Source organism: Cotesia typhae, unplaced genomic scaffold (assembly GCF_013202065.1).
Source record: "Cotesia typhae breed Kobodo isofemale line unplaced genomic scaffold, CoteBio_Ctyphae contig_4, whole genome shotgun sequence".
In the NCBI taxonomy this organism is placed as follows: domain Eukaryota; kingdom Metazoa; phylum Arthropoda; class Insecta; order Hymenoptera; family Braconidae; genus Cotesia; species Cotesia typhae.
In genome coordinates, this window is record NW_027423748.1 from 4126215 (window position 1) to 4143981 (window position 17767).

Sequence of the window (17767 nt, forward strand, 5' to 3'; positions counted from 1 at the left end):
TCGACCAATCAACAACCGAATAAAATGGTCACAGAAGTGACGTAAAACGATACGACATCCGGCCATCAACTTTTTAGAAGAGGAAACTAGAATTTGAATTTGCGCGCGCAAGTGCGCCCCTAAATATAGAGTTTGCATATATTTTCATGCTTATGATATATTCGACCAATCACATCACGAATAAATTGATGCCATATACATTTCATCTCAATTTTATATCAAGGACTAGAATTCAAATTATAGCGTTACTATAGCGTTTGCATATATTTTCATGCTCATGATATATTCGACCAATCACGTTACGAATAGTTTGATGCCACATACATTTCATCTCAATTTTATATAAGGATAATACTAGTTCAATTGCAATTATTGAGGGTGAAGGCATTAAAATATATTCTATGCTGGTCTTCTCTCAATTTATAATAATAGATCGGTCTGACAAATAATAATAGATTTGTTGAATTCTCATTAATATCTAAAAAATTAATTAAATAGTTTTATCTCTGCCGATTTTTATAACAAAATATTTGAAATTTTTAAAAAATTCTACAAAATTCTAATATTGGGACACATCTGAAAATTTTGAAAATTTGTTCAACTAATAAATTACTGTAAGAAAAATTTATTCAAAAAATTTTTATCTATTGAAGCTTTAAAAAATTATAAGTCCAATTTTTTTTAAATAATTTTCTAGAATTAGTTTATTTTTCAAGAAAAAATAAAAAATTTTTAACGGTACTAATTTCAGTGTTGTAATTCTATGAAGTTAAAATAGAAATTTTTATTTTTTAAATCCAGTTTTGATGCATTTTCTCACAAAATATATCAAGTTGACAATTTTGAATTTTATGACAATGAATTAGCAGACACTTGATAATTTTTTTTTTAAACAAACTAGGTCAAGAAAATTATTTTTAAACAATTAAATTTATAATTTTTTAAAGCTCTTAAAGATGGAATATTTTAAACTTTCTGTTTGCTATAATTAGTTTGCAAAAAAAAATTCTTAAAATTATCAGATGTCTCTTAATTTCACAATAATTTAATTTTTGACTTCTTGTTTGGTAAAATCTTAGAAAAAGCCGGCTTATATCCTTTTTATATAATACCGTTAATAATACATAGGGGAGGGTGGGGCAAGACGGCCCACCTAAGCCAGTTTTTATTTTTTGTGACTTTATACTATCAAGTGGATTTACACTCGTCCAACTTTGACTCAATTCACCGGAATTTTTTGAAAGTTCCAAAAAAAAATTTTTTTTTAGGGCAAGATGGGCCACTTCCAAAATATAATGAAAAAATATTAGAAAAATAAATTTTTGGTCAATTTTTGAGGTGGGCCTTCTTGCCCCAGGTGGGCCGTCTTGCCCCACCCTTTCCCCTATGTGTTGATAAAAATTATGAGGACGTTACAGATCGAAATACACAAAAATTAAAAAATTTTGTTTATTACCTTTTGAAATTTACATTATCGACTGGACAAACTTGTTGCTCATATGAGCGCGAATGAAATAATATGAGTTATCACTAGAGGCAAGAAAAGATAACTTATAAGATATTTACGTTTAAGAATTTTTCTACTAAAATCAAGAAGATGAAGTTCTTCAAAATTATTTACTTAATTCAAGTAAATTTTTTTTCTGTGTAGACGTTTATTATTTCGATAAAATTGACGAAACTAAAAATTTGTCAAAAATGAAAAAAATTTTCAAATACAACTCCGACAATGACTGGCAGATTTTGATTATTTTTGAACTTGATCTCAGCATTGATTCATAGAATAAGCCCACAAAATTTCATAAAGATCGGTGGAAAATTTTTGGCGCAATCTTATTCTAAAATTTCCTTTAAATTCCGACATGAGATCGGCTACAATAGCCAAATTATTAAACAAATCTATCTAAAAATATGTAACCTTCGGATGTCTGTTGTTTTAAATATTATAAATTATTGGCATTTACAGTGGCTAATAGAATAAATTACTAAACAATTATTGAATAAAACAATAAACAGGTTTTAATAATCTATAACTTAATGTATTTTATGTTAAATATAAATTATAAAATCTTATAAAAATCAATTAGCTTTTTCACACACATAAACATACATAATTTTTTTGTTATTTTTGCTCACATGAATACAATACATTTTTTCGTTTCATTTTTATTAAAAATAACAAATCTTTTCATTTGCGTCAGTTTAAAAATAATAAATAATTATTTATAATAAATTTATTTAAAAATCTCAATATTTTGCATTGACCTGCAATGTCAACATTCAATATTTATTATATAATGAATTATTTATTAATATAAAAAAAATTGTTTAATAAATATTTTAGAAAACACCGCCCAGTGGCAGTGTCGAATATTTAGAGGAATTACACTAGTTTGTATAAAAAACAACTACCTCAAGTGAAAAGTTGTAAAATTAAAACAGTAGTCGCTAAGATGAGAGATGATAAAGATACGGTACTTAATGATGCGTTAGAGGTTTCGTAATAATACTTTTTATATTGATCATTACAATGCGATGGCCAGTCCTTTAAACAAGCCGCGTATGCTACCACATGAGCAATGTAATTCTGTTCAAATGTTCCTCGCAAAAGGTGAGAGTATGGACCTAGAATAAATAGATTATAAATATTATTAATTATTATAATATTATATTAAGTGTAGCGCAAATATCAATCAATTATTAAATATTTATTAAATTTTTATCAGATTGAATTAAAATAAATAAATAATTAATTGAAAAGATCAATTAAATTAGATTAAAAAAAAATTCATATGAATTAAAATATTTAACTCAATATTTTTTAAATAATTTCTTTCATTTGCAAAATAGCATAATATTGTTTCAAGTTTAATTTATTGCACGTCTCAACGCGAAGCGTGAGTAATGTTTTACTCTCACTCTCTCAAGGTCAAGCAATTATCTCGGCTTAAATTGCTTTTATTCGATCATTTTTGCACTTTAAGTATTAAATAAGTTGACAAATATCAACAATAACACTTTTTTATGACAGTAGATACTTTAAAAAACACTATTTTTTCTAGATAGTAGAAAAAAAACCGTTTTAAAAAACTTCACTTTTTGAGTCTTTTTTTTCATTGACTTCAGTGTCATTCTGAGTAATAGCCTATTTAAAATTACTGTCTAATTCAATGTAATTTAATTAAAAAATAAATACATTCATTAACAGCGACTAATTTTTTTTTTTATATCTATACACAGAAAAAAAATTGATTTGAATCAAATGAAAAATTCTGGAACCAAGAAAATAATTTTGAAAAGTTTAATTATCTTGAATTAAGACGAAAAATTCTTGAATCGAGTAAAATCTTTTAGTTTAAGAATTTTTCTATTCAAATCAAGAAAATGAACTTCTTCAAAATTATTTACTTGATTCAAATAAATTTTTTTTCTGTGTAAATATGTAAAAAAAAAATAATTCAATCTCAGTTTTATCTTATTTTATTTTTTTTTGTGATGAACGAGCGTTGAGACGTGCACTTTTAGATTTTTCAAATTTTTTTTTTTATTTGATTACTCGAATCTCAATTCTGATTGACAAAGTCAATTCTCTGGACTTTTTGCAAGTTAAAATTAAAAAAACGGGTATATTTAAAATTCTCTTATATTGATAATTAATGAAGAATGATAAAAATTGTAAAAAAGTAGTTACCAGTAGAATAAACTCCCACATCTTCACCTCCATGTGTTTCATCCTTCAAGTAAATTCCGGCCATATGCTGATAAAATGGCAATTCTCTATTAGGATCCGATTCAAGAGAAATCCAAGTTTGACTTGAATTACTGTCATTATTTCTGTGGTAGGCAAAACCGGGCCCGTTGGCGTACGTTAATGTCTCATAGGCTGTTGCACCTGACTCATTACGATTATGAGCGAATCCGAGGATGTCATCTCCTCGCATTGGATATCCATTCATTGTAAATGCATGAGAATGGTCTGCAGTTACAATTATAAGCGTTTCTTCAACTTTAGTTAAACTTAATCCGACATTTACAGCTTCTTCTAGAGCAGTCACTTCACGTAATGCTAATTGAGCGTAGTTTTTATGGTGAGCAGTATCTATTCTTCCACTTTCGACCTAAAAATAAATAAATAAATAAATAATACACGTTCTTAAATTTATGTTAATAATTACTATCGATCATTTTTAATGATTATCATCTTAGATTATAATTTTATCATTTTTTCCCATCGATGTTATAAATTGAAAATAGAAATGATAACTATTGCCATCTCCGAATTATATTCATTATCATCTAGGATAGTAATTACTTCCATAAAATATAACAACTATTATTATTGTCGCTGACAATATTTATCACCACAGGATAAATAAAATTTGTTTTATATATAAGTATATATTAGGGTGTGCCAAAATGTAATTTACGTGAAGAACATTTTACAATTGGAATTTTGAATTCCGCTTTTAACAGCAACTGTGTTTAGGCATTTCCTGAAATATTTCGGGGTAAAAGGATTTATTTGATTTTCACAGAATTTTTAACAGGAGATTCAATTTGGCACTTCCGGCCAAATTTTGAATTTTCAGCGGAAATGCCCAAACTAAGCTCCTGTTGAAAAATTTTAAGAAAATCAAATTTTTCGTCTCACCTCAAAATATCTCAGGAAATGCATCCCCTATTAAAAGCGGAACTCTAAATTCCAATTTTAAAAGGTTCTTCACGGAAGTTACATTTTGGCATACCCTAAAAAAATTTTTTTTCAGATACTTCCGCTGTAAAATTAAATGCAATCGTCAAATTTTTAAAGAAATCTATAAAATTCTAAAAAATTTGTTTCAGCCATTAACATTTTTCCTTATAAACTTTATTTGGAAATTAAAATGACTTGCGTTTTTAAAATTATTATAATTGGAATAAGATCTTAATCGATTTTGAAATTTTATCGTAGGTCATTGACTTTATTTTGTTTAACTTGTTGGGTTTATATTCAAATAACAATATCATTATTTTGATCAAATAGTTTTTAAATTTTGTAGCACAACAAATTCAAAAATATTAAAAGTTGATTTTAAAAAAAAAGTTTTTTTTTTTTTTTTTTTAAATCATTGACTTTTCCAATGAAAGTCATTAAAGTATCAATCAACAAACAGTTTTATATCTTTTATCAAAAATTAATAGCTTTTATATTATAAATTTTGGCATACTCTAATCGATATGCAACTTAAAATCGCATTATTTAATTTGCAAATAATTACAAATATCTACATAGAATAAAGTGTTTATAAATCTACGATAGTAATTAATATAATTACATAATAGTAATGGTTATCAGCTTTATTTTCAATCCGCGATGGTAACTATTATTATCTCGTATTATAATTATCAACAGATTATAATCATTAGAATGATGATGATACTGATTACCATCATGACAGTATTCTGGATTTTATAATCAAATATTACCATAAATTTTTACTGTGCAATAATAATAAGAATTATTATTGCTATTATTAATATAAATAAAAAATTTTGATCTAAATAATAATGATAAAAGTAAAGCTGTTGAGAATACGATGAACGATGAGTTATGAGATTAAAATTTATTTTTACTCTCTTTATATTCAATCTCAAGCGATATGCAAACTAATGCAAGTACATCAGTAATGAGGTTCTAAAGTTACGAATAAAATTACACGCTCAAGTGGTAAATGGCCTTGTTAAGTATCCGGCAAACTCTCAAAGTGTCGTTGTGATATTTTGAAAACTATAAATTTATGTCGAGATCCTTCAAGTAGGAAGTTCATTATTCTATATTCATTATTCTTAACAGTATCCTCGGTAATCTCGAATTATATCTTATTTTCTTGTAAATATTATTAAGATTTTCATTTTAGATACTATTTATTTTCCTATCATGCTTTATGGAAAATAATGTTGACTTATTTTTGAATAAATAAATACTTCTTGTTGGAGAAAATTTTAATTGAGTTCTCATGATTATTTTTAAAATATTGTAAATGTCAAGATAATCAAGATAAATTATTATATAATTGTAATTTTTGTATGATAATGACTAGTTCAACTTAGCAATCAAAACATTAATCTATTATTAAGAGATTGATTTTAAGCGAATTATTATCCAAAATTTTTTATCATATATTTTAGTAAAAAATTATTCTGTTTAATTTCCTTGATTAAGGACGTGTCTTACTATCAAGTAAAAAGTAATAATCCTTTACTAAAAGTTTGATGTGACGTTTTCGTCGTTATGGTAACCACTTTGGCAATGGTTACTGTAGCAACGGTTACTATGGCAACGGTTACCAAAAAATACGAAATAAAAATACATGTAAAAAAAATAAAAAAAAAAAAATTATAAAAAAAGAAAATAATAAATTAAACCTATTATCTCTTATAATTTGCCCAGCAAATCGTGTGGGAACGGCTAGTTAATTAAATAAAATATTAAATAACCGACTTTTCTTAGAACCAAAATCTTAAAGATATTAATCCATAACTTCCTCTAATTTTTTATTTATTTATTTCTTTTTTTGGCATCCAACTTAATTAAAATTTTATGATACTGAAATTAGAAGACATATCTGATAATTTTTTGAAATTTTTCAAAAAATTTAGTATTATAAAAAAAATATTTAAAAAAATTTGTACTTATAACTTTTTTAAATTTTAACATGAGGAATTTTTGACTTAATTTTTTTTTCATCATAATTTAATTGTTATAAAAATCTAAAAAATTGTTAGATATCTGCCAACTGTTATTATGAAATTTTTTCAACGTAGTTAAATTTAAAAAAAAAAAATTTATTTAAGAAAAAAAAAATAAAAAAAAATTTTTTATTATTTTTACAAAGAATTTTTATATGAAAAATCATATAAATTCTACCTGATTTTGTCTGATAGTAGGCTACTATTAAACAGAAAAACACTTCAAAGGTAGCTGTTTTTTTAGTGTAAAAAAAATTAACATACCATTAACAAAAATCCATTTTTATTTTTCTTCAGCATTCTAATAGCTTGCGTTGTCATATTTGCTAAAGTTGGAGTTTCATCTGTCCTTACTCCATGGTAAGGCATGTGACTATTAGAAAAAACTCCAAGTAATTTAGTAATGTTGTTAATATCCACTGACATTAAATCGGCGGTATTTTTAACAACTTTGCCTCCTGGGTTAAACTTCTTCCATATTTGGGTTAAATCCTTTCCGTCTTTTCTCGTACAACTCTCTATGTCAATTGAATCTGTCATTGGGGTTCCCATATTTTGGCCACCTCCGCCCAACATTACCTGTTTCATAATAACAATTATTACTGCAATAAGCTTTAAAAAAAAAAAAAATTATTTTTTTCATTTTTCTTCAAGCCAGTTAAAAAAAGATCTATATTTTAATCATTCATTGACTTTAGAAAGTTAAAACAGTTAATAAAATATTTTAATCAAGTGTGACCATGTTTATTTGATAAATAAACGTCGAATTTAAGTAATTAAATAAAAGATAAAATTTGTGTATTTTAATTGTTTTACAATGCATAATAATCATTCAAAATAAGATAAAATGTTTTATTTATAAATCTTTTGTTATTCTAAAAAATGAATCAGGCGCAATCATTGCAATTTACAAACGAATATTTATATATGGTTTAATTTTTATTTGTTATAGTAATAATTAATAAATAAAATACGTCAGGCTCGATGATAACTGAATGTGTACACTTGTCTGTGAATAGGATCATTTAGATCAATAAATGACCGGATACTTAATCTGATACAAGAGTGTCGTGATGTAATATTGTCAATCAACCTTGAACTTTCTTGTCAATTATCGTTTAAGCTACAAAACTTCTTCAAGTAATTTACAAAAAATTACTATTGAAATTATTTTATATTTTCTACCATATTTTGAATTATATTGAAAATTTTAACAAAAAGTAGGTTTTCAGTGCACAGTTAAAAGTTTCCTGTACTAAAAAAAAAACTAACTTGAATCAAGAGAAAAATTTTTGAATCAAAAAAATAATTTTGAAGAGTTTAATTATCTTCAATCAAGATGAAAAATTCTTGAATTAAGTAAAATTTACTTAAACCAAGAAAAATTTCTTAGTTTAAGAATTTTTCTACTCAAATCAAGTAAATTTTTTTTTCTGTGTGTTATCGCTTAAAAAAAGGTTTTTTTTCAAATTTTTGTATTAAATATTTGAAAATTTTGTCAAATTAATACAGAAAGTTTTAAGTTAGTACAGTAAAGTGTAAAATTTACAACATTGCTGTTTTAAACACAAAAATGTTTTGTTTTTATCTTTAAATTTATTGGACAAAGTAAAACATTGTCAGCAAAATTTACAAATAACTCACCATTTTTTGCCATTGAAATATTATAATTTTGCAATAATAATTTCATAATTTAATTAATTCATCAATAAAATTTTAGATAATTGGGTCAGAATTTTTTTTTTTCAGATTTTTATATTTTAAAAAAACCGGTTTCTATATTATTAAATTTCAATAAATTCTACTTTTTTTTTTTTAATCAAATCTCGTTATTTAATAATAAATTTCATAAGAATTGCCGTTTTCAATTTTTTTCTACTGTGCAAATACTTTTTTATTAATTTATTATAATAAAACAAAAATTTCCAATACCTTAAATTTATTACCAGGCGCATCTTCGATAAGTTGTCTTGCGATATCTTTGGTACAATCTTTATATATTGTAGGAATAGCGCTATCGCATTCCCAGTCTCGGTTATTCACATGAGCATAAAGTGAAGCTGGAGTAGCGTGAGTGATTCTCGTCGTCGTAACAAAACCTATAAACATGTCATAAATCATACAATAAACCACAAACAGTTTTGCATAATTCATCATTTTATATTTACAAATAAAATAATTAAGTAATCAAATTACATAACTGAAATAATAATACTGAAAGTCGCAAAAATCTTAATTTTTCGATTTAATTAAGACGAAAAAATAATAATAAGTAGATTTTTTAATAAAAGAAAATAGCAAATTTTTATTGGCCTGTAATTTTTAAACCCTTTGTGAATCTACTATAAAATTAGTCAGGGTAAAATGACGGCCTCTACCTGGCCCTCACGAGAGCTACTACTCCCGATGATTTAATATATTTTCACTGCATAGATAATTTAAACAAGGTCTATTCGCCACTGATTCTTAATTGAACACATGATTAATACCATGACCGTGTGCTGAAACCGTTCGACCATTTTATTTAAATATAAATATCAATAATTAAAAAATTATCATGATAATTATTAATACTAGGAAAATAATTTTGTCTCTAAAGCCTTGGCTGACTTAATTTTTATTTTTTTTATCAAGCGGCAATAAAACGAAATTGCTATGCAGTAAATTGTTATCAGTTGCAATGACATTCATAAATTTGGATTTTTTACGGAATTTTTATTTTTAACACTTTTATAATTCCAGACACAATGTTTATACTCTGAAAAAAAAAAAAAAAAAAAAATTCTTGACTGAAGTGTAAATTTTCTTGGCTCAAGAAAATATCAAGGAAGATTGAAAATTTTTTGAATGAAGTCAAAGTTTCTTGAGACAAGATAAATTTATTGAACCAAGAAAATTTATTCTTGCTCCAAAATAACTTTTGTTTTCCTTATAATTTTTTTTGTGTGTAGAAAAAAAAATTACTTTTAATTTAAAATGAGAATTTTTTTTTTTTTTATTAAAAGCCGAGGCTGCAAGTATGCAAGTTAAACGTCGCTTTATTTCATGTGAAAATATGGTCGCCGTACCGCATTAGTCGCAGGATTATATCACTGAATAAATAATGTGATTGGCAGTGTATTATACCGATTATTGTCTCTTATTTTCGTAATAATCGCGGTATTATCTAGTTCCACTTGAACTTCACTCGCTCACAATTTAATTCAATTTATCTACATTTTTTTTTAATCTTGTGGAAGTTGTTGAAATTTAATTTATATACAAATAAAAATAACAAAAAAAAATAATAATAATTACCTGTATCCATTCCGGTGTCTTGCGCCCAGTCCGCGACGGTCCTAAGTTTCCTCTCGTCGTTCATTGACGGCTCGCAAATGTTATACAAGGCCTTTGGGTCTAATCCGATGACCTTATATCTGCTTTTTACTCCGGAAAATATTGCTGTCGCAGTTCCGGCTGAGTCGGGCACCTGTCTGTCTACATTGTACGTCTGCAATTTTGTTATTAACTATTATTTTTATATCTTTGTGATTATTAAATCCAGCAATTTTATTTTAAAAAAATATAACACTGTTTTTTATTACAACTACAATATTTTTTATTGAGCGCAGTTTTGTAATTAAAAAGTTAAACAATGATTTATCATTGAAATTAATCACTTTTGAAAATCCAGTGTTGGGAAATTCTTCAAAATTTAGTTTATATTCTTCGCCGCTGAGTCCTTTTCGTTGTCCGGTGAAAATTCGTCCGGCTGTTACTGATGCTAATCCCATTCCGTCTCCAATAAAAATAATAACATTTTTAGCTCGTTGCTCGATGTTGTTCACTTCCAACATTTTTTCCAGATGTTTTTGACCTTCTTTTGACCAGAATGATGCATCTATTGATTTATTCATTTTGTTAGTTTAAATAAATATTTAAAAAATTTGACTTTAATTTTATAACTTATAAGAAGTTTTTTGATAATTGTTCAGATATCATATTATCTACATTTTTATAGAAATATATTTTAGTAAATAAATTTTTACCTTTCAAATAAACGGCATAAAAAAAATTATTTTTTATGTTTTATTCACAAATTTTACAAATATTCTTTCATTAAATTTGAAATAATTTGACAAATTTAATTAAAAAATTTTTAATTGAAATTAATTAAAAAAAAAAATAACTAAAGAAAATAGCTATGTATATTTTTTAATATTCGAAAGCAATTTATGAGTTTAAAAAAATAAATTCAACTGATTAAAAAAAAAAAAAAAAATTGATTCATAGAAAAAAAAATTTTTTTTAATTGTCGATTGATACAGAAAAATCAATAATAGAAATTGTTTTTAGAATTTACCTTCATAATTGATAGATCCTCGATTTAGCGAAAAAATATTCTGAATACTTGCAACCAAACAAAGTACTACAATAACACGATCCATATTTCTGAAAAAAATCAGGTAAAAATAAATTAACTCAAATTAACAAAAATTTAATGACATTTTTCCTCCACTTTTAATCACGTTTCACAACTAAAAATTCATTTACCCGTAATACCAATCGTATTTTTATTGAATTTAATGACAGAATAATAATGATAACCGATAACAATGAGAGGTACCGGACGATACTTTTATCATTCGAAGCAAACCGAGAAGTGACTCGTTGAAACTCTCGGCCGTGGCTACTCACTTAGTATTCATAAATGAGTCTTTTATAATATCGCCCCGCTTTGCAGCATGCATCTCGAATATAGGTGCACGAAATTATCACTCTCGCGACTGTTATTGCGGACATAGATGGAAAACTATCAGCAAAAAAATTTAGTGTATCTCTACTTACTTAACGGGCTAATGATTCTTAAAACTAAAAACACACTCAAGGTTAGAAAATAAGTACATTTTTTATCAACGAAATTTAACACCTGTATAAATAATGAATATTGATTAATTTTAATGGATTCTTGTAAAAATTCGTCACTCTTTCAATGGAATTGCTTGATTAAATGAATTAGAGCCCTTTTTAGTGAGAAAATTTTTTTATTTGATTTTTTAACATTTGCAATTTAAATTGATTATTGTAATTCTTTTTAATTAAAAAGTTAAATTCTTAATTATTTTTGAAATTCTCCAAATAAAAAAAATAAAATTTCTTAAAAAAATCTAATCTAATAGGAAAAAATTTTTCATGATTTTTATTTGAATGAATAATTAAAAGGAGAGAAAAATAAAATTGTTAATAATTAAAATTTTGCATTGAAAAACAAAAAAAAAAAAGAAACAATTAACAACCCCTTTTCTTCAACGACAGTATTGTAAATTGTGATGAGTATATAACCTGGTGACCGACTTAAAAGCAGACTATCAACACATTTACCAACGTCAGTTACAGTTACGACAAAGGATAGAGTAAAAACAGCGGGGGAGAATTTGATTGCTTCCGGCAAAACGATTAAATAGTCTGACTAAATAGAAGGAGTAAGTTTATAATTACAATAAGAAATAACTTTGACATAAATAAGACTAGACGGTGATTAATTTTTTTTTTAGCTAAAAAAGAAAAATCACAATTAAAAAAAAAAATGAATAATTATTTACTTTACCTGAAAACTAAATAAAGTGAGACCTTGTTCTATTTCGGTAAAAGTTAATTCAATAGATCCATCTACTAGCGTGTAAACTCTACTCTGAGTACAATGTAAAGTTTAAGTGTTGTCGCGCTTTATATAACGACTAGAAGAGCTTTGTAAACTGGTAAAGACCGAGCGGAAATACTTCTGTATGTTGTACAGTGAACATACCACGAGAATTGCACGCGAGATGTATAACACTTTAGCTCTGCAGGTCTAAACACGCCCGAGGGCAACGGGGGTACACGAAGATGAGGGCGAGAGTGAGGATGATCAAGTGCAAGAGACAAGAGACTCCCCTCATTCCCCATCGTTTGTCAAGCTAATCTCGGAGTAATTGTTCTTCCACGGCTCTATATTTTGCACGAAACTATTTTTTATATATATTTACATTAAACTAAATTGTTGTCGCCGTTTTTATTTACATTGATTCATTTATTTATTGTTTCCTACTTTACTGAATGCCTTTGATTCAATTTTTTTTAATCGACGGCATTATTTTAACATCAATGATAATAATAATAATAATAATGAGGTTTTATTCGTATCACTTTTTACATAAAGTGTTTTACAATAGTATATTTACAAACAAATTTGTTCCAAAAATTTATTCATAAAAAATTGCATTTTTTATTTTATAAAATTTCTACATGTTAATATTAAAAAAAAATTTTTTTTTTTTTCATAATTTATTTGTTACAAAAATTATTAAAATTATCACATTTCTGCTAAATTAATTTTCATCACAATTAAACAGCTCAATATTAATTAATTATTTTTACTTTCGTTAAAAATAGGAACTTTTTAATATTGACAGATTGTGTTCTTTTTGTTATTTATTTTAATTGTTTATTTTTATGCTATAACAAACTTTAACAATAATAATTTTATGAGAAAAATATTGCAATAAAATAAGTTAAAATAATTTTTTATTTTCAAGCAGTTTCATGAAGCTCAACTTATTGTTGATGATAATTATGATGCAAATTCATGTGCAATTTTTTATAAAAAAATACTCCGAGATTAATAATAATAATTCTAGAAATATACAAATTATTTTAATGATAATAAAAATTACTAGAATGAAAAAAAAACTTTTTTTTGGCGTTCATAAAAAACTTAAAACTGATAAAATATTGTGAAATAAGAAGTAATATTTAATAAATTCATCAACTAAAATGAAATATCAAGTTAAGTTAAATACAAATAATTATTATGATCATCGTTCAAAGTTCTAATGATATCTTCACGATTAATTTAAATGATTTAAGCAATAATAATAATTATTATTTATTAAGTGTCAACTTACAGTTAATAGAAATAATGGATTGAGTTAATTAAATAAAGGCGTGAGTGTAAAAATAAAAATTATAAGCCCAACAATATAAACGTGCTATGCCTCTCTGACGTTATGAGATCGCGAATGTATGATTGGCGAAAAATATGACATACCCAGTACACCGCGAAAAACATGCTGAACACGTGCTTTTGCAAGAGCTTAGAAGCGTCGAGTAGGTGGTTTATTCTATTAATTTTAATGCGAAACCGTGAATTGAGATAGCAGTTCAACTCGTGTTTTCTTCGAGTCGGTAAAATCTAGTTTTGGCACGTGATAACAAGCAGCACGTTCGTAGATAAATACAAACGTGATCATTTTATGATGATAAGATATCAATAAAATCTTTACACATATTAAAATTTATGTCATGTATAAATGAGTAATGCATGATAAAAATTTATATCTATCTAGATGTCTTCTTGTTTCACCAAGTGATTAATTATTTCATTTTTATAGTCTTGAACAATTTATTTTCCAGTCGAATAAAAAATTCAAGGTAGACAAGTATCTGGATGTAATTTTATTATATTATCCTCAGTATATTTATTAACTTCCCGCTAAGAAAATTGAAAATTTTTTAAAATCGGGAAGTTATTGTTTTTACCCCGTTTTCCGAAAATCGAGTTTTCATCAGATCTTGACGTTTTGAGGTCCTAGGAAGCTTCCCTGACTATTCCTGCGATGGTGTCTGTATGTATGTATGGATGTGTATGTATGTATGGATGTGTGTGTGTGTGTGTGTGTGTGTGTGTGTGTGTGTGTGTGTGTGTGTGTGTGTGTGTGTGTGTGTGTGTGTGTGTGTGTGTGTGTGTGTGTGTGTGTGTGTGTGTGTGTGTGTGTGTGTGTGTGTGTGTGTGTGTGTGTGTGTGTGTGTGTGTGTGTGTGTGTGTGTGTGTGTGTGTGTGTGTGTGTGTGTGTGTGTGTGTGTGTGTGTGTGTGTGTGTGTGTGTGTGTGTGTGTGTGTGTGTGTTTGTACGTATGTAAACCTCTCATAACTTTTGAACGGCTTAGCCGATTTGATCGCGGTTGGTGTCATTTGAACGGACGATCAAACTTGGATTTTAAATACAATTTGGACCGATTCCGACAGGTAGATTTTGAGGAATCTTAAAAAAACTACGAAAAAAAATTTTTTCAAATGTGGTTTTTTTTTTAATAACTTTTAAACGGCTTGACCGATCAATTCCAAAAACTAATCAGCTCTTAACATCGAAAAACCACGTCGATCGTCACCAAAGCGGTCAAAATCGGTTGATTCGTTCATGAGTTATCGTTGACGAAAAAAATCAAGAAAAAGTGTTTTTTTTTCGGATTACACCGAAATTTCCGGTCTAATAAATTTGTGTTTAAGAATATACATTAGAAGTAGAAAAACTGCGTCGAATGCCGCCAACCGCGTGAAAATCGGTTCATTCATTCAAAAGTTATTGCGGTTTGAAAATTAAAAAAATAGTCTTTTATTAAACTTCTATCAGACTTTTGAGCTCGGAGAGCCCAAAACTTCATGAAAATTATATTTTTGAGCTCTTCGAGTTCAAAAACGTAATAAGCGCAATTTTGAGCGCTTAATTAAGAAAGTAGTGGAAGTTACAAGGACGGCTTTCAGGGTCAACCGTTTTCCTTATTTTTTTTGTCAACAAAAGTTCTAAAAATCATTAAATATTTGCTAAATTAATTTTCGTAAAAAGTTTCACATGTGAAAATTAATAAAAATTACAAGTGAAAATTTTTAGAAGGATTTGTTTATTGTAATTAATTTGTTAAAAAATTTTTTTAAATTGACAGCTAACTTCAGTATCATGTATTTCCAAGGATCTAACGGGAATCTATCGATTAAGTTCATTTTAATTTCGTAACTCCTCAAATGAAGTGCTAAATTTATGATATTAAATTTAGCTGTCATTTTACAATTTTTAAAATTTTCTTTGACAAATAAATTATAGCAAAAAAAATTATTAAAAAAATGGACTAGTAGAAATTTTAATAAATTAAAAATGTAATTTTATAAAAATTATTTTTTAGAACAAATTTATTTGTTAAAAAATTGTCAAATGACAGCTAACTTTATTGTCATGCTAAATTTGCATGGGTCTTCAATCGTTTGTAAGGAAACAAACATTCATCATTAAATAATAAAATAGAGCCATGTGTTAGAACAACTGATGATCAAACCGATAATTGATTGTTTATAAATTGTTAAAAGTTGATAAGGACACTATCCAACTAATAAACACAAGTTATCCACTGAATAATGTTATTCTTAAGTTTAAATTTTCCTCGCGAGATGGCGCGATGCGAAGATTACAAATTCAAACCACTTGCTGGCAGGAGAGCGAAGCGCATGCGCGCAGGAAACGGTACATACGCATACTCGCGCGTTCTATTCGGTAGGACATTCGGCTCGGCGTTTTATACTCACACGAGTTGATGAGAACCCAAAGTAAGGGGCAACAGACAGAGGAGCTTAGACCCTGAACTGGTTCGACGCGATCCTCGCGGTAAGGGGCCAAGATGGCGAGTTCTGTGTATCAGCTATTGTCTGGAGCGTGATTTACTGTGTAATAACTATTTTTTTTACCCATTCTATTGCGCTTAACCCGGCGGAGCATAAACAACAATAGATCGATCCTCGACAATAAACCCCCCAAAACATTGTTTTATTTTGCATTAATGAGTAATGTCAGTGATTTTATTTAACATGATATGATGTGAATGACTAGTGCTGTTATACTTTGTGTACTCTCTATAGTATTGTAGAATTGTGTGCTGAAAATTCGCCAAACAAAAATACACAAAAATTTTTCTACAAAAATTTATTTTCAGGTTCACTGTTTAAATAAATTTTTTTTTATCAGACAGAGTGCAACTGTCGCGTGTAAAAACCCAGTGATTTTTTGTCGGTTCACGAGACCCGAACGGAGTTGGGAAATCCCGCGCTTTTTTTTCTGCACCAAAATAACAACTAAGCTGAGTTTTATTCATCAAAAATGAGTAACGCAACGCTTAATATTATTGACCAGCAGCAGCAGCAGCAGCAGCAGCAGCAACATCATCATCATCATCAGCAGCTGCAGCCCCAGCAACCGACGGATTGTTTGATAACAAAGCCGGACAATGACGTCGAGACACTTATTGATGAGAAAAATCGATTGATCTCACGTCAGTACTCAGAGATCGAAAGACTGCAACGGGAATTGTCAGAGGTAATTGGGGAACGTGATGCCCTGCTTTGCGAGGTGTCCAAATTCAAATTTGAACTGGAGATGGCTGATCTTAAACGTCTGCATGATGATAGGTGAGTGTTTTTTAGATTATTATTATTGGTTTGTTAATTTTGATTTATTATTTAATTTTGTAGACAAGGTAAGTTTTCAAACTGCGGGTGTTATGTTAATTATATTGATATTGATATTTATATCCGTGGTCATTATTATTATTATTATGTGAGCGGTAAAAATTGATCCGGAGATGAACGAGCGTGTAGTGGAATTTAAGTAGAGAGAGTCAAGCCAAAAACGAGACGACCTTGTAAGGCCGGAGTTCTTGTTTTTTAGGTGGGAGTGTATAGATATAGAGGTAGAGGTAGTTATTATACACTCACTGGTTAACTGATGATGATTTCACATTTCACAATCACGTTGATGAGAAATCCTTGTGTTTATTTCGGTTGTTATATATCAAGGTTTATATTCTCATTTCTCAGTGACAATTTGTTTTTTTCTAATCAAACTTTTTATTGTTATTGTTAGTCAGAATTATTCGTGATTATTTTTTTTGCTCCGAAAGTTATTTAAAAAATCTTGGATAGAAAATAATCAGTATTTATTTTTAAATACATCAAATTTACTTCGTTGTAATTGATAATTAATTAGTTTTTTAGTAAAGTAATGATTTTTGATAACAGTCATTCTTTGTAATCATTGTCTTTACTTAATTAAAAAAAATAATAAAATAAAATACTAGTAGAACGTATTATAGAATACTGAAGATAACATACACATGAAATTTTTATTTTTCAATATTAAAGTTAAGTAGATATTGACAGAAAAAAACTTAAGGGAAAAATGTAAGTGATTATATAAAGT

The 17767-nt window shown here is 27.3% G+C and overlaps 2 protein-coding genes across 4 annotated transcripts in view; one reads left to right on the forward strand and one right to left on the reverse strand.

Annotated features, from left to right (window-relative positions):
• Positions 1-2040: 2040 nt before the first annotated feature.
• On the reverse strand, positions 2041-13671 carry LOC141527444 (alkaline phosphatase 4-like). 3 transcript variants are annotated; one of them, XM_074242932.1, is made up of 8 exons: positions 13653-13671; positions 11072-11160; positions 10389-10609; positions 10027-10219; positions 8662-8828; positions 6994-7308; positions 3692-4118; positions 2041-2625 (listed from the first exon to the last, which is right to left on the reverse strand). In XM_074242932.1, the coding sequence occupies exons 2-8, from the start codon at positions 11154-11156 to the stop codon at positions 2414-2416; spliced, it is 1620 nt and encodes a 539-aa protein (XP_074099033.1). In that variant the 5' UTR covers positions 11157-11160; positions 13653-13671; the 3' UTR covers positions 2041-2413. The 3 variants fall into 3 exon arrangements, with proteins under 3 accessions (XP_074099033.1, XP_074099032.1, XP_074099031.1); XM_074242931.1 differs by lacking the exon at positions 13653-13671 and adding an exon at positions 12317-12853; XM_074242930.1 differs by lacking the exon at positions 13653-13671 and adding an exon at positions 11263-11479.
• A 2426-nt stretch (positions 13672-16097) lies between these two features.
• The window catches only part of Siz (Brefeldin-resistant Arf-GEF family protein schizo), a 117211-nt gene continuing 115541 nt past the window's right edge, over positions 16098-17767 (forward strand). The window contains exon 1 of the mRNA XM_074243448.1: positions 16098-16977. Coding sequence (XP_074099549.1) covers positions 16670-16977 — 308 coding nt within the window. The 5' untranslated portion in view covers positions 16098-16669. The remainder of the gene's footprint in view (positions 16978-17767) is intronic.

Coding starts and splice junctions, on each gene's coding strand:
- LOC141527444 (XM_074242932.1), bottom strand. CDS start 11,156: ATGGATCGTGTTATTGTAGTACTTTGTTTGGTTGCAAGTATTCAGAAT. Junction 7,309..8,661: donor CGCCTGGTAATAAATTTAAG/GTATTGGAAATT, acceptor ATTATGAAACAG/GTAATGTTGGGCGGAGGTGG. Junction 2,626..3,691: donor TGTGGGAGTTTATTCTACTG/GTAACTACTTTT, acceptor TATTTATTCTAG/GTCCATACTCTCACCTTTTG.